At 50.2% G+C, this 20933-nt stretch overlaps 1 protein-coding gene and 1 long non-coding RNA gene across 2 annotated transcripts; both read right to left on the bottom strand.

Annotated features, from left to right (window-relative positions):
• Window positions 1-1178: 1178 nt before the first annotated feature.
• Window positions 1179-8639, bottom strand: LOC125097874 (uncharacterized). Its single transcript, XR_007126642.1, has 3 exons — window positions 7436-8639; window positions 3943-4063; window positions 1179-1358 (listed from the first exon to the last, which is right to left on the bottom strand). It is a non-coding gene; the product is annotated as an uncharacterized LOC125097874 (long non-coding RNA).
• A 5851-nt stretch (window positions 8640-14490) lies between these two features.
• ID3 (inhibitor of DNA binding 3) lies at window positions 14491-16118 on the bottom strand. Its single transcript, XM_047726020.1, has 3 exons — window positions 15740-16118; window positions 15539-15621; window positions 14491-14981 (listed from the first exon to the last, which is right to left on the bottom strand). Exons 1-2 carry the CDS (start codon window positions 16037-16039, stop codon window positions 15562-15564), a joined length of 360 nt encoding a protein of 119 aa, XP_047581976.1. The 5' UTR covers window positions 16040-16118; the 3' UTR covers window positions 14491-14981; window positions 15539-15561.
• Between the last annotated feature and the right edge of the window lie 4815 nt (window positions 16119-20933).

The raw sequence follows: 20933 nt of genomic DNA, 5'->3' as shown, positions 1-20933 counted from the left end.
CAGGGAGCCTGTTGGAGATTCTCTCTCTCCCTCTGGCCCAGCCCCTGCTCACTCTTTCTCTCTCAAATAAATAAATAAATAAATAAGTAAATCTTTAAAAAGCAAAAAACAACAACAACAAAAAAAAACTGGGGCACTTTGGTGGCTCAGTTGGCTGGGCAACCGACTCCTGGTTTTGGCTTGGGTGATGATTTCATGAGTCAGGATCTCACAGGCCATGAGATCCAGTCCCACACCAGGCTCCCTGCTGGGCAGGGAGCCTGCTTAGGGATTCTCACCCTCTGCCCCATCCCTACTCGTGCGTGCGTGTGTGTGCGTGTGTGTGTGTGTGTGTGTGTGTGTGTTCTCTCTAAAATAAATAAATAAAATCTTTTTAAAAAACACACAAAAAACCACACACCTGATCTTATCACTCTCTAGCTTAAGATCTGGCACCCACCAAGGCCTGGACCACCTCTCTGCCCCTAGCCCCTGCTTTTCAGCCCACTTCGCTTGGACACCTTAGGCTCTGATCAAATACACATCTTCTGACTTCCCCTCCGACCTTCCTGCTCTCCCTGTTGGCCTATCCTGTCCTCTTTTCTCTTCCACCAGGAAGAAAAAGTCTGTTGTCAGACACGGGCTTCTCAGATACACAAGTCATTGAGAATGCTGTGATCTCAAACAACACTCGATAAAAATGGCTGTCCTGGAACCCTTCCGACTGACAGAACTGAACCAGCAAAGTCAAGGATCCAGATCAATTACTAACATTGAGAAATAAGACTCAGAATACTTTTGAAATAAACAAGACATTCAGTCTTTGGAGTCCCGGTGATGCTGGTATGGGCATGGGTGGTGAGGGCTTCACCCACCCCTCCCTTGGAAACGGACTCTGATGCCTGCTCCCCATGTCCTGTTAGGAATCTCAGGCTATCCTAATGCCACACTGTCATTACAATTGTTTTTCGGTTCTGTCATCTTCCCCAGATTTAAGCTGTTCCTTGTCTTCTTTATCATTACACCCCAATGTCCAGGCCAGTGTCCATCACAGAGTAGAAACAGGAGAACTGCTTACTGAACTGAACTCAGTGAATGTTGTTTAGACTCTTTTTTTTTTTTTAAGATTTTATTTATTTATGTATTTGACAGAGAGAGGTGCAGTGAGAGAAGGAACACAAGCAGGGGGAGTGGGAAAAGGAGAAGCAGGCCTCCCGCCGAGTAGGGAGCCTGATGCAGGGCTCGATCCCAGGACCCTGGGATCATGACCCAAGCGGAAGGCAGACGCCCAACGACTGAGCCACCCAGGTACCCTGAAAGATCACTTCTGATCTCTTCCCAGAAAAGCCTCTGGCCACTGTCAGAATCTCTTTGTGTCACTGCATGGGGGAAAGAGGGGGCCCTGTGGGGCCAAAGAGGTCACAAGGGCTGGTATTCTCAGGCACCACCTTCTCCTGGCTTGTGGAGAGAGACTTTCTTGCTTTCTAATCCCTTCTTGCTTTCTAATCCCACCTGTCCCCAAGCCCCCCCCCCACCCCCACGGGCAGATCAAAACAACAATGCTAATAGTAGCAAAGCAAGCACACTCACACACCATATCCACTTCAGTGATCACAACAGCCCTGGGAGGAAGCCACAACCAGCCCCATTTTACAGATGAAAGGACTGAGGCAGGGGAGTAGTTCAATGATATGCCTTGAAGGCACACAGCTTCAGGGTCCAGAACTATATTTATTTACTATGTGCCACTCACCATTCTGAAGGCTTGAAGTATGTGTTGTTATCACTCCAACTGTACAGATGAAGAAACTGAGGCCCAGAGAGTTTGGGTAGTTAGCCCAAGGACACAGGGCTTGGAAGGTCAGGGAGGTTTTGAGCCAGGGCATTCTGGGTTCATCCTCTTTGACCACTCTGCTGTCCAAGCCTTGGCTTCAGTATGTGTAAGTAGGATAAGAATACCCACCTCAGGGGCGCCTGGGTGGCTCAGTGGGTTAAAGCCTCTGCCTTCGGCTCAGGTCATGATCTCAGGGTCCTGGGATCGAGCCCCGCATCGGGCTCTCTGCTCAGCAGGGAGCCTGCTTCCTCCGCTCTCTCTCTCTCTCTCTCTGCCTGCCTCTCTGCCTACTTGTGATCTCTGTCAAATAAATAAATAAAATCTTTAAAAAAAAAAAAAAAAGAATACCCACCTCACAAGAACTCTGCAGGATTAGATCTAATATGTATGGGCGTCTGGAACCCGGTAGATAACCCAAGAATAAGAGGTCTGGAGCTTCTCTCGGACCTCAACTGACAGTTGCAGGAACTGGCCACCAGGGGGGAGTCATGCGCCAAGGACCAAAGCCCTTCCCAGGGGCCTGGTCCACCCTTCAAGGGTTAAGGATTCTGCGGAGCCCTTTTTCCCCTATGCCCCACCCTGGGATCAATGACATAGTCCAGCCTGCGCCAGAATCTCACGAAACTGACCTTCTTGCAAAAGAAATAAAGTTTAGACCTGAAATGCATCCAAGGCCCTTTTGCTAATTCCAGTTCTGGGACTGAGGGGCTGGGAGGATGTCTGGGGAGGAGAGCCCAGCTGTGTCCCATTTGGTGGTGTAGTGGTGGGGAGGTGGCAATTACCAGCAGTGCCCCTTTGCTAGCGGCTGGGTTCCTGGAGCCACAGCTGCAGGGCGGAGGGTGGCTGGGGGAGTTTGGAATTGTCTCCTTGGGGGTTTCCATGGTTACAGATGGATGCCGGCAGGCAACAAGGCTGCGTCCTTTATCTGTATTGTCTCCTGGGGAGACAATGGGCTTTAGGGATGGGGGACACTTGATGCAGCAGGAGCTCTGCCTGCTCTGCTCTAGGAATCCCCTGGCCCCGCTCCTGGGGCTGACAGCGGGGCACGGGGCTCAGCCTTGGAAATGACTCCTTGCTTTGGTGGACAACACGACCACTGCAGAGACTTGAAGAAGCCCCAAACAGCAAAACAGCAGGGCCCTCTCGAAGTAGTCAATAAAAATCCCACATTTGGGAGTCAGCCCCTATCGAAGCATGATTCTGTCCCTTACTGACTTGGTGTCTTATTTTACTTGTCCAAGTCCCAGTTTACTCATCTGGAAAGTGGGGACAATACCTGCTTTATTTTTTTTTAAGATTGTATTTATTTATTTAACAGAGAGGGAGAGACAGCGAGAGAGGGAACACAAGCAGGGGGAGTGGGAGAAGGAGAAGAAGCAGGAGAAGGAGCAGGGAGCCCAGTGTGGAGCTGGATCCCAGGACCTAGGATCATGACCTGAGCCGAAGGCAGATGCCTAATGACTGAGCCACCCAGGCGCCCCAATACCTGCTTAATAAAATTACTGGGAGAAAGCACCAATCACAGAACTTGGTATCAACCAGGTACTCAGAGAGGGCACCTGGTTGGATAAGTTCATACAGCATGTGACTTTTTTTTTTTTTTTTAAGATTTATTTACTTATGGGGCGCCTGGGTGGCTCAGTGGGTTAAAGCCTCTGCCTTCAGCTCAGGTCATGGTCTCAGGGTCCTGGGATCGAGCCCTGCATTGGGCTCTCTGCTCAGCGGGGAGCCTGCTTCCCCTCTCTCTCTGCCTGCTTCTCTGCCTACTTGTGATCTCTGTCTGTCAAATAAATAAATAAAATCTTTAAAAAAAAGATTTATTTACTTATTTGAGAGAGAGAGAGATGGAAGGAGCAAAGGGAGAGGGAGAGAGAGAATCCCAAGCAGACTCCACGCTGAGCCGGGAGCCCGACAGTTACAGGGCTCAATCTCACAACTCTAAGACTGTGACCTTAAGCTGAAACCAAGGGTCGGAGGCTTAACCAACTGAGCCACCTTGGAGCTCAGAGTGTGACTCTTGATCTCAAGGTCATGAGTTTAAACCCTATGTTGGGTGTAGAGTTTATTTTTAAAAATAAAAATAAATAAATGAAATCTTTAAAGAAAAAGAAAAAAAAGGTACCCAGAACCTGAGCTCACACTGACTCCTGGCACGTCTTGGGTCATAGGACTGGCTCTGTGGTCTTCACCAAGGCCCTTCTTCTGTCTTGGATTTAGCTGCCTCATCTGTGACCTGGGGACTTTGGAAGGCTCTAAAGGATGAAGTGAGATGATGAATAAAATGCTTAAGGAAATAGAAATCAACCTCCTAACACACAATTCTGCCTTCTAGGACTTAAATCTACTTGGAACCTGCAACACATGCTTGCAGGGGGCATGTGGTATTTGGGGGGAGTCGAATGATGGGCGCTATGGCAAGATAAGGGAGTTTTTTTTTAAGATTATTTATTTATTTATTTGACGGACAGAGATCACAAGTAGGCAGAGAGGCAGGCAGAGAGAGAGGGGAAGCAGGTTCCCCGCTGAGCAGAGAGCCCAATGCAGGGCTCGATCCCAGGACCCTGAGACCATGACCTGAGCTGAAGACAGAGGTTTAACCCACTGAGCCACCCAGGCACCCCTCTTTTAATATTCTATTTATTTATTTGACAGAGAGAGAAAGAGAGCACAAGTGGGGGTGTGGTGGTGGCAGGCAGTGGGAGAGGGAGAAGCAGGCTCCCAGCTGAGCAGGGAGCTCAATGCCGGGTTCGATCTCAGGACCATGATGATATCATGACCTGAGCTGAAGGCGGACGCTTAACCGATTGAGCCACCCAGGTGCTCCTAAGGGAGATTTTCTAAAGGAGGCAAGATTTGGAGGGTCTCTGAATCAGAAAATTATTCCCAAAAGATCTGCCACCCTGTGCCAAAAAGAAAGAAAAGCCCAGAGGAGAGAAGGAACTCAGCTCCCTGCCGCCAAGTTTACTTATCTGGCCCTGTCACCATCTTCTCCAAGGGAAGGTACATGCAGGTAGGGAAGAAAGAAGAGGGGAGGGAAAGTTGTCATTTGTGGGACACCTTCATATAAGGCAAGTTGCTTATAAGCCCATTTTATGGGTAAGGGAACTAACGATTACTATTCTTGTTATTCAGCTAGATTGGCCAAATTATGTACGAGACCCAAGACTGAGATTCATTTATCTGCAGTATGGAAGACAGAACTTGCCCATGGGAAAGAAAAACATTTCCTTCGCCTTGAAGTAATCAGCGCCTGGGTGGCTCAGTCTGTTATGTATCCAACTCCTGATTGTGGCTCAGGTCATGATCTCAGGGTCATGATATCGAGCCCCATGTTGGGCTAGGCATTGGGCATAGAGCCTACTTAAGAGTCTCTTTCTCTCTCTCTCTCTGCTTCTCCCCTTCCCCTCTCTTAATAAATAAGTAAATATCAGCAGAAGGAAGCAAAAATTTCTAAATGTCTATTCTTCTTCCTTTCCTTACGAGGCACGTAGTCCAGAGCCCTGCACACAGTAGGCGTTCAGGAAAGGAAAGTTCTTGTCACCATCACTGCTGTTATTTTTTTTTAAAGATTTTATTTATTTATTTGACAGACAGAGATCACAAGTAGACAGAGAGGCAGGCAGAGAGAGAGAGAGAAGCAGGCTCCCTGCTGAGCAGAGAGCCCGACACAGGACTCGATCCCAGGACCCTGAGATCATGACCTGAGCCGAAGGCAGCGGCTTAACCCACTGAGCCACCCAGGCGCCCCTGTTATTTTTTTTTAAAGATTATTTATTTATCTGTCAGAGAAAGAGAGTGAGCGAACACAGGCAGACAGAGTAGCAGGCAGAGGCAGAGGGAGAAGCAGGGTCCCTGCTGAGCAAGGAGCCCGATGTGGGACTCGATCCCAGGATGCTGGGATCATGACCCAAGACGACGAAGGCAGTGGCTTAACCCACTGAACCATCCAGGCGCCCCCATCACTACTGTTATTAAACACATTGCTATACATTCAAAGCTGGGGAAGCGAAGATAAACAAAACTCACTCTCGCCTCTGAGGAACTCACCCTTCTAGAGGGAAGGACGAGAGCAAAAAGTCATCTCTTCTACGTGCTTGATTTTGCAAACCACCTTCACATATGCCATTTCACTGAATTCGAGACAACCTCGTGAGGAAGGCATTTTTCCCATTTTAGAGATAAGGAAACTGAGCCTCAAGTGGGTTTCAATGATTTGCCCAGACATTGTAAAACATGAATAAAATAAGAAATAAAATAATGTTTGCAGGAACACACCTTCGTTGGATTAACAGATGTGTTTAGAAGCAATAAAAAATATTATGTGAGGCCGACAAAACATGGCCCCATCTTACTAAAAAAAAAATTATATATATATATATAAAAGATAGCCCTTACCGGATTAAAAAAACAGCCAAGCTCTTAACAGCACTCATTTATGGAGCTACTGTGGTGTGCCAGGCGCTTTCTAGGCATCTCTTTAATCCCACAACAACCGGGAAAGGTAGACGTGGTCAGCCCCCTTTCCCTGAGGAGAAGCCAAGCCTCAGAGAGGTGAAGCTCCGTGCCCAGGGTTGCACAGCAACCTGGATAGAGCCAGGATGGGGCCCCAGGCTCTAAGATGTAGGTGAAGAGCTGGAGCTTGGACCTGTTCCCAAGTCAGTTTTGCCAAGGAATAAGCTCCCGCTGAGAGGTGATCCCTCTCTCTTGTCTCATTCCACAGAGCATGATGAGTGGGAGGGAGGCTGCGGGCCATTCTCCAAGGTAAGAGGGTTCGTTGTAGCCCATTTGGGGAGCAGAACAGCATAGCCTGGCTTTCTCCAAGTGTGTGTGTCTGCGTGCACATGGGTGAGTGTACACGTGTGACTGTGTGAGGTTGGCTGGGTGTCGGGTCTCACAAAGCCACGTGACCCAAATCTGTACATTTTCCCAAAATGTCAATTTTACTTCCAAAATTGAGACATGAATTTTTTAAGAAGATTTCATTTATTTACTTGACAGAGAGAGAGAGAACACGAGCAGGCAGAGCGGCAGGCAGAGGGAGAGGGAGAAGCACGCGCCCTGCTGAGCAGGGAGCCCAATATGATGCGGGGCTCAATCCCAGCACCCTGGGATCATGACCTGAGCCTAAGGCAACCACTTAACCGACTGAGCCATCAGGGGCCCCATGAGACATGGTGAATTTTACATGAAAGTGCAGATGGCTATAAAATGGCTAAGAACGTAAATGTCGTGTGGTATTTCAAGGTGATGAAAGACAACGAGTATGAGGTACCAAGTACTAGTCTGAGAGCTCTGTACACGTGAACTAGTTTAATCCTCAAAGCTGTCTGTTGCAGGGACTGATACTACCCCACCCCGCCCCACCCACCCCCAGTATAGGGGCAGAAAGATGCAGAGACTGAGGATATAAGAAGTTAACTTGTTCAAGTTCACACAGCCGGGAAGCAGAGGAGGCAAACATAAGCATTTCAATAGCCAGATATTAGAACATCTGTATTACCCATGGTTAGTGCAATTAAACATTTACAAACAGACGGGCAGCTGAGGATGATGAAGAAGCAGGTGGCTTCTGCTTGATTACCTTGATAAAATAATGAGGGCTGCCAACGGCCAACAGCTTACCTGGGCCAGGTACTCTAACTCTGTTGTCTGATTGAATTCCTACTACATCCCTTTGAAAGAGGTACTGTTGGAAGCTTTACAGATGAAAAACCAAGGCTCAGAGAGTTAGTGTCTGTTGGCTGGTCACACAGCTAAGTACTGGCAGAGATGGGATTTGTATGGGGGTCTCTTTGACCACAAAGCTGCTGCTCACACCCGTGATTATGTCACCTCTGTCCTCCAGGTCCTCTGGCCTCTGGGTCTTGTTCTTCCTACACCCACCTAGAAGAGACTCCTGTTCTCTTCTAGAGAGGGGTCCTTTTATGAGTGAGCTGCTTCTGGATCAGGCTGAAACTGGCCAGGCTCACAGAGTTCAAAGTTGCGTCTTTCCACCCACTGAAAACACACTTGTCATGAAATAGTTACAAATCCCGATCATGAGAAAGGAGGAGCTGAGCACTAACTGGGACTGTAAAGATCTGGCTTTTAAGCTCTAGCTCTGTGAGGAGTCCTTTCCACATGACATTGGATGAGTCACTTCCTTTCTCTGGGACTCGGTTTCTCCATCTGTGAAAAGGGAATAGTGAAGCTAGCTGTGACTTACCGAGGATCTGCCTCACGCGGGTGGGTTTCCAAGTGCTTCACACTCAGTTCCTCACCAAATCCTCTGCGGACAGGGCGCGGGATCCTGGCAGTATTACAGGGAGGAAACGGAGGCTCAGAGAAGTGACGGAGCTTGTCCAACGTGGCACAGCGGGCAAGTGAAGGCACCGGGCTGGAGTCCTTCTTTTTGGTCCCTGCTCTCCTCATCAAGGCACCTGGCTGTCCTGCTGAGCAGATGCTCCTGGGGGGCACCGTGTGTGAAACGTCTCCAAAGGGTGCGTGTGCTGGGCAGGCAGTGCTCAGATGCCATGACTGGATTATGCCAACCGACACCGACACGCTGGAAAGATGAGAAAGGATTTATGTTAGGAATGTGACAACCATTTCCAGCAAGCTCTTGCTTGGGGTTACCCAGTGCCAGGCGCTTCGCACAGGTCAGCTAAGTTAGTCATCAAAGCAACCACTGCAGGCTCTGAAAGGATGAATAACTTACCTGTAACGGCACAGCTGAGACATACAAAATTTGGATTTCAGCCCGTGTCCGTTGATTCCCAGACTCACAGAGACAAAGTGCAGGGGGCTGGGGTCGCTGACTGAGGCTGATTCTCTATGACCCATTTGTTTGCACAGAGTTTTGAAAGAGCCGCAGACATCCACAGCACCGGATGGGGAAGTGGAATCAGAGACCTGGACTCTGCTGTGTACTTCAGGGTGACCTTTGGCAGGTTCCCTAATACCTGGGAGCCTCGTAGGAGTGAAATGGAAGCAATTCCCAAGCCTCCTATTACCATGTAGACTAAAATGCTGTGCACTGGTGAGTAGGCTCTTCTGAACACCTTCTTGCTGCTGCCTTTGTATATGGAGTCAATATACGCAGACAGCGCGATTGATAAGATGTGGGACCAACACGTAGGCTCCTTGGGACCCACCGGGATGAAACTGCAGTGGAAGCTGGGATCAACCCTTAGTACATCTGGACCCGCTGCAAGACCTATCAGGGGCCTGGATGGGGGAGGGATGGGTATGAGCCAGGGTGTGTGGGGGGCCAGGTATCTGTCTTGATGGTCTCTGAGTCCTCATCTCCTCCTTGCATGACCTAGTACCCTGGTGCATCTTGAAACCTTTATTTTTAAACCTTTTTTTTTTTTTTTGAAGATTTTATTTACTTATTTGAGAGAGAGAGAGAGTGAGAGAGTGCACATGAGTGGGAGGAGGGACAGAGACAGAGAGAATCAGGCTCCCCTCTGAGCAGGAAGCCTGATGTGGGGCTTGATCCTGGAACCCTGGGATCATTCCTGAGCCAAAGTCACACACCTAACCGACTGACCCACCCAGGCACCCCCCCCCCCTTTTTTAATGCTAGAAAATGGCATAAGCTGGGAACAAAACCAAGGTCAGAAAGAACCTGGATCAGTGAGCAGGCGGGGTTTTCTGAGGAGACTGCCATGCCTTGGGTACACTTATTGCCATACAACACACACGTTTAGCCCCAAACCAACCAACTGCCAGCTGGCCAGCGACCACCTCGACTTAAGGTAATGAGTTCCATATGTTTCCATAAGAACCCAGCTAAGCTTTTCCCCAGCAGTTCTCAAAAAGTGTTCTCCCCCCTCCCCAGCTTCCAACTCGCGCTTGGCCCACCCTTGTTTCATTTGCTCTTGATGAGGGCAGGAGGGAGGAGGCTGGGTGGCACTGACAAGGAGGCAATGCTCTCGGGAATCACCATCCTGACTTCACATTTCCAGATCCTCAGGGCATATGGTCGGGGGGGGGGGGGGGGGGAGGGGGGGGGAGGGTGGGGGTGGGGGGGGACGGATGTGCTACCAGCCCCTGGCAGTCCCTCTATAGGAGCTGTGTGAGGCCATAAGCCTCTCAGGGTCTCATTTGCCCCATTTCTAAAGTGGGCATAAGAATCCCTGCTCAGGGTAAACAGGTATCACAAAAAGAGCCCTAGACAGGAAGGTAGAGGCTTGGGTTCGAGTCCCGTCTTGACTATGAACTTTCTGTATATGCCTGAGCAGGTTCCTTCCCCTTTCTGGGCCCTTCTGTCCATAACAAGCTTTAGATTTATGAACAAATGGCAAAACGTACAGAGAAGTACATCAGCTTATCTGTCAGATGTGGGTGGCTCCAGGGTAGAGCTCGCAGGAAGCCCAAGGCCTCCCTACCATGGTCAGTGTTACTGCCCACCTGGGCTCCCTTTGACGGCGGTGTGGCCCACTGAGAGTTCGGCCTCCTATGTCTGGCACAAAGTTGGAGAAGGGTGGTGGTGGTGAGGAGGAGAGGGAGTGTCCCCAGATGGAAAGTCAGTTTATAGCTTGGGTGGAGAAGAGGGGAGGCCATGGTCAGCTAGCCCCCAGCCATGGAGCAATATGAATCTGAGTTCAGAGGGCCACAGCACCCACTTCCTTAATCTGGGTTGTCAAAGACAACCTCCAAATCCTTGTCCTAAATAACCTACTACCCTGATCCAGACTGTCCAGATCCTACCCAAAGACTGACTCACTAACCTTGATCATTGATGCTACTAGTCAGACTGACCCTCACACTATGTCTGTTAACCCAGGCCACAGACTGCCAGCTCCCATCCACACTTAGTCCCAAACCCTGTCACAGTCTGGCTGAACCCCAACTCTGGACACACTCTGACTCCTCACCCTACTTTCAGAGTGATTCCTGATTTTGGTCAGGAGAAGACCCCTTGACCTTGCCACTGACTTACCCTTAAGAGGAGAAATAACCAAAGAAGAATGAAATGCTAAATTGTGAGTGAGGGGCGCCTGGGTGGCTCAGTGGGTTAAGCCTCTACCTTCCACTCAGGTCAGGATCCCGGGGTCCTGGGATCCAGCCCCGCATTGGGCTCTCTGCTCAGCAGGGAGCCTGCTTCCCTTCCGCTCTCTCTGCCTGCCTCTCTGCCTACTTGTGATCTCTCTCTGTCAAATAAATAAATAAAAATCTTTAAAAATAAATAAATAAATAAATAAATAAATAAATAAATAAATTGTGAGTGAAATAGGACATGAGAGAGGACAGTGGGGCGGGCAGGGGTGGGGGGAGACTGGAGCAGAGGGCAGAGGCTTCCCGGAGGACCCCAGCGGGTCTGGGGCCACACTTGGAAGGTCGGATTGGCCTTGTGCGGGGCACGTCGCAGGCGCTCGAGGAATGCGAGTTGCCTGAAAGAATGAAGGAAGGAAGGAACGGGGGTGCGATCCAGGGCGGCCACCCGGCCAGGGCAAAGCTGCCTAGGCAGGAAGCGGGGTGGGGGCACGCTGAGGCAGCATCGGGCCGAGCGCAGCTGGGGGCAGCGGGAGAGCAGTCCGGTCAGCGACTCTGCTGGATGGGGGGCCCCCCCAGGCTGGGAGGCTGGGAACTGGGAGGCCGCGCTGCTGGCAGAGTGGCGGGGGCGCCGCGAGGCTCCGGATGGGCTGGGAGCCCCTCCCGCAGGCTGCGGAGGGAGCCGGAGCCAGAGCGGAGCCAGAGCTCAGACATCCGGGCGCCAGCGAACACCTGCGAGCGGCCCCCAGGGCCCGCGGGGGGAGCGCTGGTCGCCAGGCCGGGGGCGGGGCGGGCCGGGGGCGGGGCCGGCTCGCCTCCGCCCTGCCAGGCTCGGGCCACGTGGGCCGAGGCTCCGCCCCGGCTCCGGCCCTAAGCCGCAGCGGGTGGGCAGCGGCTCTCGAATTGCGAGGGAGGGGAGCGGGCAGAGGGGACCCGAAGAAGCAGTTCTGCGGGAGAGAGCGGTACCGGCTCTTAGAGTGTAGTCTGGGGAACGGAGAAGAGTTGTGGCCGTGCGAGGTGATGAGGCCGAGAGGACACATAATTGAAGGTTGCCGGGCGCATCCACAGCTGGGGAGAGCTATAACTGGCGTTCTCAAGACACCATCTCCGGTGTCACGGGCATGACTTTGAATCCCTGCTTTGTTACTTAGAGCTGTGTGGCCACGGGCAAGTTACTTTGCCTGTTCTGAGCCTGGCTGTCTTGCTTGTTTGTTTTATTTACAAAACAAAACTCTCTTCCAAATGTCCCTGTTTCAGAGCTGATGCGATAATGAACCCAAGACACTCAGCTAATAGTGAAGCTTGTGTTTCAGGGAACTTGGTAGATGCTTTATGTACGTTACCTTTAATCTGAGTCACAAACCTGCAAAGGAGGTACCATCACCCTCTTTCACAAATGAGGGAGAGTGACCCTGGGTGGCCCTGGGTCTTTCATTCTGCAAGCACCCACTGGGGACTAAAAAAGTACCAGGTGCAGGAAATGGCGAGGGAGAAGAGCTGGCCTGGAGGAGACATGAGAATGTGGGTTTTTAAGTTCCTTGCTGTGCTACGTCCCTGTAGTGTGTGCCCTCCAAGTTATTCAGCCTCTCTGAATCTGCTTCTTCTGTAAAATGGGGATAATGATACCCGCTTTGCTGGGTTGTGGTGATTAGAAAAAAATTAAGATAACATAGAGCCTGGCACCTGGCAGGCACTCGATAGGTGATTATGACAGAAGACACTATCCTCAATCTGAGAGTTTTCCTACCCGCAGTCAAATCGCTTTCACTCTCTAATGACTAATGAATTGGCATGCTGGTTTCAGCTTTTGTCCCAGCCACCCGAACAGCTCAGTCTCAGCAGACCTGACAGGCAATTTCCTTGGAATTAGCTTAATAATACCTTGTAGGTGTGTGATGCATTTCAAAGAACTTTCCCACCATTATCTTCTGTTCAGGGAGCGAGAACTGCCAGGTGCTGGGCAAAGGAGAAGAGAGGCTTGGAGAGGTAAAGCGGCTTGCTCAAGGTCACACGGCCGTTGCGGAGCGATTTGGGTCTTTCTAACCATCCCCAGTCCCCTAGCTTCTGAGTGAGCAGGAAGCAGCATGCTGTGGCAGAAAGGGCAGAAGATGAGTTCAATGACTGCGATCAATGGTCTAAGGTAGGGCCACGTACTTCAGGGTGGATGGCTCAGGATCAGCAATCTTACCTAGATGTGGAAACTGAGGGCCAAGAGGGGCAATCTCTCGCTTGCGGTTGGATAGCTAGGATGTGTTAGAGCAAGGATCTGCACCCCTGTACGGCTGTCACCAGAACAAGCACAGCACCCCTAACAAAACCTGGGTCCCTAGACCCAACCTGGGTCTACTTGGTTGAGGTAAGAGTTCCTCACATAGGGACTGAGGACCTCGCAGGGGATTGGAGGTCTGCTATGACTCTGCAAGAGGGTGTGTGTATTTTCTGGTGTGCTCAAACCTCCCACCAGATCATCAGAGACCAGGAAACAGGTTAGGAACCGCTGGTCAGCCAGTTGGCAAAGACAGAGGTTGCCTCCCCACCACGTGCCCCTGTTCACCCCTGAAAGCTCACCCGGGTTAAGGCATGAAGGGTGATGATGTGACCTGTTTGTTATGAAATATTGAAGTAACTCATGCCAGGGGCCAACACACAGATGAGATCATATCATAAACAGGAATCTCATGAGGCCAGGAGCCTGGTGGAGCCCACCTGGGGAGCTGCCAGGTGGGGAGCAAAGGGGGATGGTGGTGATTGGTGGTCTTGCCTTCTGCCCCACTCTCAGACCTGGCTTCATGGGATGGCCAGTCTCAGGCTCTGCTCCTGTCCACTACAATTGTAGTCACTGTAGTTATGTTAAAATCCCATCTCAAGGGGCTGTGAGAACCCGGCTCAGACCCATTATCCATGGAGCCTCATACTCTCCATTTCTGAAATAGAGTCAAAGATGCTCACAGAGTAGACTCCCAGTGGAGGTGTTATGGGAAGGAAATACCAGAAGGAATGGAGGCTGTGAGGCTGCTTCAAACTCCCAGTCTAGGCTCAGTCTTCAACTACCTGGTGGGAGGAGATGGATTGGTATTAATGTTCCCTAATCAGCACCTATATCATTCTGATCAGAGTGGCTGGGGGTTTGAGGGATGAGAAAAGCCCCTCTCCTATTTTTTCCAAATTTGGAAGCCCAAGAGGAAGCCAAATCAGAGAGCATGAGGAGGGAAATGAAACCGGGCCCTGATCTGCTTATTCATCTCTAAAATGGGTCTATCAACCACCACCCCGGTCTGGGCTCTGGGTGAGGCTCCACTCTTCCCCATCCCCTGCTAGAAAGACCTCATGAATAATTAATGGCACCAAAGCCATAGGGTAATGGAGCAAAACAGCTCAAGGTACCTAAGAAACTGGGACTCAGGACCTAATTTCTATCCTGAGCTCCCAACTTGCTGGATGAGCTCCCCTCACATCTTTCCTCATCTGTAAAATGAGGGGCCAGGGCCAGGATCTTCTCTGCACCCAACCCTTACTGGATATGTGGATCCCATCATAAACCCTTTCCACTGTCCCCCCAACTCTAATCTTAGCTGGCATTTCCCCACATCTCCCTTACATAAGCAAGTTTACTTTTACCACGGTCCAAGAAGGACATTGATTTCTCCTAAATTCAGCCTTATGAGAGTGTTAGCACTTAAGGAAAACAAATTATATACTCAAGTGTTTAAAAACCGTTTATTATGCAAAATGTTAACTTTTATAAAAAGTTTAATATACATTGCATGGTCACAGAAAGTCACCTTCCTGCAAAAAAGGTACAAAAGCTATATACTCTATTATAGAGTTCATAATCAGGGCAACAGAGCCTTTCTCCAAGGAGACCAGAAGACCAGCTCTACTGCGGCCTTGGCAGACTTTGGAGAGCAGCCACCCCCCCCCAACCTCCACACTGTGAAAGAAAGACTTTAAAACTTAGGGGTGGGGTGGGAGCCGGGAGACATTGCCCAGCTGGTGCCCAGAGCTAGCTCTGGCTCTTCAGGCCACCCAAGTTCACAGTCCTTCGCTCCCGGGCGCCAGGTCCAGGCTCGAGGCAGGGGTTCGGGGAAGTCAAGTGGGCAGGGCGAGGTTGGGGCCCATCCATGCCCTCGGGCTTCCGGCCGTAGAGGGTCCCGGGGTCCCAGGCGGAACGGGCGCCAGCACCTGCGTTCTGGGCGGGGGAGGAAAGAAGACCAGGGAGCCATCAGTTTCCGCCGAGCGCGCCGAGGCGGGGGCCGTCCGCAGACTGCCCGGCGCCAGGGAGGAAACTTGGTCTCTACCTCCAACTGATAACTCGGAGCCTCACGCTGCCCCCACCCAGTTGGCGCCAAAGGACCACAGGCGGAGCCTGCAACCACCCCGCCCTCCTGGAATTGACACTAGCTGGGAGAGGGCAGAGGAAGGGGCAGAGGAAGATACAGCTCCTTTTACGATTCCAAACTACAAACAGAACGGCTCTTTTATTCACCTGCGCCTACTTTTTCTCGTGTCTTTGGCCTCTGATGGAGGGCAGGGGCAAAATGCGTTCAAGGTTGAAACGCACATAGGGCGGGGAATTGGTTCTATCATTCATTTAATGTAACCACGGATAAGTCCCTTGACCCTCTATCGCCTCATTTTCCCCAAACTGAAGAGGCAGTAATTCCTTAAAAGGCCAACCAATTCCAAGATTTGTCGTTTAAGCACCGCCCTACCTCCACCCCCCAGGGCGAAGGTGAGGATGCTTACCTGGAGGTGCCAGGACTGCCAGGTCAGTGGCAGAAGCTCCTCTTGTCATTGGAAATCACAAGTTCCGGAGCGAGCTCAGCTGTCTGAGAGAAGGGAAAGAGGGAAAAGTTATGCACGGCATTTGGGAGTTTTAGGGGTCCAGGCAGCATCCCGGCTCTGGAACTCAGCCCCGCCCCAGCTCCCGCGCACGCCCCCACACACCTGGATGGGAAGATGCGGGCCGTCTGGGGGTCCAGGGGCGGGCTCGGCCAGAACCACCTGCAGGTCGAGGATATAGTCGATGACGCGCTGCAGGATTTCCACCTGGCTAAGCTGAGTGCCTCGCGGGACTCCGGGGACCAGTTCCCGCAAGCGCGAATAGCAGTGGTTCATGTCGTCCAACAGGCTCAGCGGCTCCTCGGCTGCCGGACCCTTGCCGCGACCGCGCGCGATGGCCAGGCTGCGTTCAGACAGGCAGCACACCGCCTCGTAGCAGCCGCGCACCGGGCTCAGAGCCTTCATATTGAGGAATGAGACTGGAGGTGCCGAAAGGACGAAGACAGCCAAAAACCCCCAACAGCAGCTGGCTACGCGCGCACGCTAGCAGCGGCCCCACTTATAGAGCCCGCCTCGAAGGCACGCCCCTTTATGCAAAACGTGCGCCCGGGCCCCGCCTCCGCCAACCCTGGGCGTTCACAACCCGGTTAAATTGCAAACAGGCTTCCTCCGGCTGGTCTGACGCCGAATACCGCGGAGCCGCGGATTCAAAGAATGAGGAAGCGCTGATACTGGGGAGAGGCAGGGCCTCTTTTGCCAGCAAGGATTTTAAAAATCACTTAAAACCATTAAGTTTAAGAATTTGCCTTTTCCTGGCATCGCCCCAGATCTTTGAGCTCCCCTGCCCCCTGCCAGTCCACCCACAGCCCAACACTAACTCGAACCCACAGCTCCTCTGAGGTCATAAATCCCTGAACAGCAAAGAAGATTTTTTTTTTTTTTTAAAGCAAAGGATTTTTCAAGGGAAACTTGTAAGGAATTAGTGCCGCCTTGTTCCCCAATTTGCTGTTCGTCTGACCTCCAGACTCACTGGCGTCAGGAATTATCTTGTGACCAGAGGGGGAAAAAATTAATTGCGGTGAAGCTGAGGTTACAATGAAGAAAACAGATTTGGGCTAGGGCTGAGATTGCAGAAGGAGGAGGGGAAGGGGGTTTGAGCAAAGAACACTATTTATGTGAACAACAGGGGAAAAGAAAAGAAAAAAAAAAAAAAAGCAGACTGAATCCGTGATTTTTGCATGGGGAAAGAAAGAAGCTCCCACCCTCTGGCCCCATGGACTCCATAAGCAGCCAAAGATATGCCAATTGTGTTTTGGAAGTGAGTTTGATTAGAATTTTGGATAGAGTTTTAAATATGGGGGACAGACAGGATGATTTCTATATAAATCTTTTTAGGGGCCCCCATTGGGTCAGCCAATCTCTTAACTCTTGCTTTGCCCTTCCCCCCCCCCCCCCCCCCCCCCCCACTTTCCACACACCTCTCTGCAGAAAACAATAGTTTGGTAATTTCATCACTCAATTGTCTGTCCCTTTCTGCTATGGAAGGGTAGGCCACCTGGACTTGATTATTCTTAGCCTTGCTGAAATAGCTCCAGCTCTAAGAGCCCAGGAAAAGGATCAGAGGACAGGGAAGCTAAGCCTTGTATTGCAACAGGACATCACACTCAGTATTCTTTCCTTGTCTTCTTGTCACTTCCCAGAACTTTTGGGAATTTGCAGCCTCAAATGCTGGTTTTCATCTTGGAAACCCAGGTGGGATTCCCCCAATGGTTGCTTCCTAAGTCAATCAGTTGGTAAATATTTATGGAGTCACCTTACATAAAACAGTGGCTCCTGCTCTCAAGAATCTCACAATTTGGGGAGACAAAATTAACACAGGAAACAATTAAGAGTTCTATAGTATGTGGCACTGATTAACAGGACAATGGGAGCTCAGAACTAGGAGAATCTCAAAATTGTCATGGTAGAAAAGACACTGGGCTGGGGATCAACATCCCAGCCATAGGATCTCGAACAAGTCCACGTACCCTGGCCTTGGTTTGCCTTGTGAATAATATGGTGAGATGGTGCTAAGTGATTATTTAAAATCTTTTCCAATAATGGAAATCTAAGGCTTTATGAAATTTGGATAGGCAGGAGTGGGATGGTAAAGGGCCCAGAGAGGGGCTATAAAACATGTCCAGTGTCACACCACAGCTAATGGCAGAGCCAACCCTGAAGTCCCATTGTTTCCCATCAAACCACAGGGCTCTGTGTTGCGAGAAAGGGGTCTTCTAAAGACTTTTCCCTAAAAAGTTAATGTTTTCAAGTTTCTTCTACTCTTTAGCATAAGAAGGAGGAAGACGATAACCTGTGAGTGCACAAGTCAGTCTATAAATGCTATAGACGTCAAAAGAAGAGAATGCCAGCTATTTGGTCGTGGGAAGGGGAAAATGGTGGCTCTGCAAGTGGTCCTGAGTGACCAAATAGAAAACCCTTTCCTTTTCTATCACACAGACTTCCGTGGTTTGTGCAAAATGGTCTAGCTGGGGCGGGCAGGGGCGAGGGTGGGGGGAGGTGGTTGCGGGCGGTAGGGGGTGCTGAGGGGTGGTTCTGAAAAATCATGGCCTTTGGGGCCGGGCAGATTTATGTTCACATCCCTGTTCTTCTCTTTTACTAATGATGTTGAACTAAGTCAACTCTGTGTGCCTCAATTCCCCAGTTTATAAAATGAAGCTAATTAGACCTACCTCATTTATTCAACAAATAATTATCTAATGCCTCTGCTCCGCAAGGCACTTGATATGCTCTCTCCACGATTGGTTAGTCTCCTCGGTGCCTGGGGACACAGCATAGGGCCAGGTGTGTGGTAGGTGCTGGGTCCACAGGTCCATACAGGTTCTCTTCTCTCCTTTTCCCTCCTCCGTTACTACCACTGATGCCTCAGGCTTGTGTACCTGTTTGCAAAGCACCTTCACATTTATTATTTCCCAAGATGATTTCAGGCTAAAATGCCTCTGGGCTGTGTGACACAGGCAGTAGAAAGTGCAGTGGGATTAGCAAGCAGAATTCTCTCTTGCCACGCCAGTAACTTGCAATGTGGCTTTGGACGTGTGTTCTTCCTTCCTGGGCTGAATTTTCTGCAAAATGGTGGGGGAGGAGGGAGCAAAGGACCTCTGGGGGTCTTCTCCAATCTAAGATTCTAATTCTGAAAGAAGCAGGGTACGGTTGGGAACACTGAATAAAGATTGAACCCGAGAGACTTCTTTTTCCAACAGCGGACTGGAGGGCTAGCTCAGGCCTTCTGCGACTAGTTTAGTGGTGGTGGGGCCTCAGCCTCTTATTCCAAATGCTTCTGAACTTTCTGTTCCCAGTTCTGCTCCTTTTACCAGCTTTTTCCCCCCTCTTGCATTTTTTATTTTTATGAAAGGATGTCATTAAGGCTTTTGTCTGCGCTGTTTTTGTTTCAGAACTTTTCTCACAATCCTATTTTTTGTTGAGGAATCCGCTCCTTTGCCCAGCTGTGGGTCCCGGTCCCACAGCTGTGTTGATCTAAGACTCAGCCCCAGACAGCCTGGCGCCAGGGTGGGACGTCATGCGTTCACACAGGGATGCGTGTCCCAGGCAACCTTTCCTCGGGCAGTCACCGGTCGGCGACTGCCGCCCCCACCAATGAGCGCCCGACACCCGAGAAAGGGGCGGGGCCTGCGCCTCCCCTGCAGGCGAGCGGCTTGTGAATTGCAGATGCTGGGAACTTGATAACGTTCCCTGAATTGGGGCCCTTTAAATTCTTTTTTCCCTCCCTCTTTTAGTTCTTTCTTTTCTTCCTTTTGTTTATTCTTTCTCTCCACCTTCTTCCTTCATCTATATATGTATATAGTTTTTTTTCTTTGTCATCTCCTTCTTCCTTTTAAAACTATCTCCTCCCAGTGTCAGGAATCATTTTGTAAGCATTTCCAGGAACTGAATCTTCCTTTGCCAAAACTGAAAGAAAAAAAAAAGAAGAAGAAGAAGAAAAGAAAAAAAAAGTCAGTGTTGTGTACTCTGATTTTTTTGAAGAGTTGGCAGAACTATTAAGTTATACTGTTTTGTCTTTAAAATTTTAAAAAGTGGTGGGGGGTCTCTGAGCTGTCGCTTTCAAAGCCAGAGTAATGATGATGAGAACTGCAGATGTCTTTTTGCCTAAACTGAGTTTCTATCTACTTGTCTACCTATCCATTCCCCCCCCCCGTTATGTTGTGAAGTTGGAATCACTTGCCCAAGGTTACTGGGATGTCAGCTGTGGACTTGGGGCCTCCCCCTCCCTTGGCTCCCTGTCCACTCTGTCCACTAACTCTCATTAGCGTTAGGGTGGTCTGCTGTGGTCTCAGAACATCCCCAGGTGCTGTATTTCCTAATAGGTACCTGTTTGCTCCCAAAGTGCCTTAACTGTGTGCTGAGGATTTTCCAGCTGGGCACACAGAACATGACCCCCCCCCTCCCCCACCTCCCACTCCCCCCACCTCCTACCCCCCTTCTCCTGGCAGTGAGCCTAGACCTCAAAGTGCTGCTTGAGACTCATGTGACACAAGGAAAGCACAGGGAATTCAGAATTAAGACCAGCCTCAAATTCCTGTATGAAGTACTTCCCCTCACTCTGCCTCAGTTGTCTCCTCTGTAGAATGGGGAGGAAAATAATATCCACTTATCTCAGAGCTGAAAGGATCAAGGGGAGGAGGGATGGAACGTACTGTGGGAACCAATTAGTTATTTTTCTGTGCCATGATGTGATGGACCCCTGGTGGGTGGACTAGGTGGTACCAGTTGCGTTTAATGATTTATGCTGAGACTGTTCTCAGGAATGTGGGTAATATGGAGAAGGGACTGTAGGAAGCATGGGGGTCTAAGACTTGAGTCCTTATAGGGGTGGGGATTTCAGAGACCTCCAAGATAGGCTATTCTATAGTTAAGAAGCACTTTGTGCGGGTACCTGGGTGGCTCAGTGGGTTAAGCCGCTGCCTTCGGCTCAGGTCATGCTCTCAGGGTCCTGGGATCGAGTCCTGCATCGGGTTCTCTGCTCGGCAGAGATCCTGCTTCCCTCTCTCTCTCTCTGCCTGCCTCTCCATCTACTTGTGATCTCTCTCTGTCAAATAAATAAAATCTTAAAAAAAAAAAAAAAGAAGCACTTGGTGCTATCATCACCATCATCATCCTTCATTGAATCTTAACTGTTCACCTTCTCATACATTATCTCACTGATGCATTTTATGAAAAGGAAACTGAGGCTCAGAGAGGTTATTATGCTTGCCCAAAGTCACATAACCAGTGAGTGTTAGATCCAAGATTTGTACCCGTGTCTGCCTGTCTCAAAACTTGTATCCTTCTTTGCCTATGCCTTTCA

Source organism: Lutra lutra, chromosome 4 (genome assembly GCF_902655055.1).
Source record: "Lutra lutra chromosome 4, mLutLut1.2, whole genome shotgun sequence".
NCBI lineage: Eukaryota > Metazoa > Chordata > Mammalia > Carnivora > Mustelidae > Lutra > Lutra lutra.
This window is presented reverse-complemented; position numbering and strand designations above follow the sequence as displayed.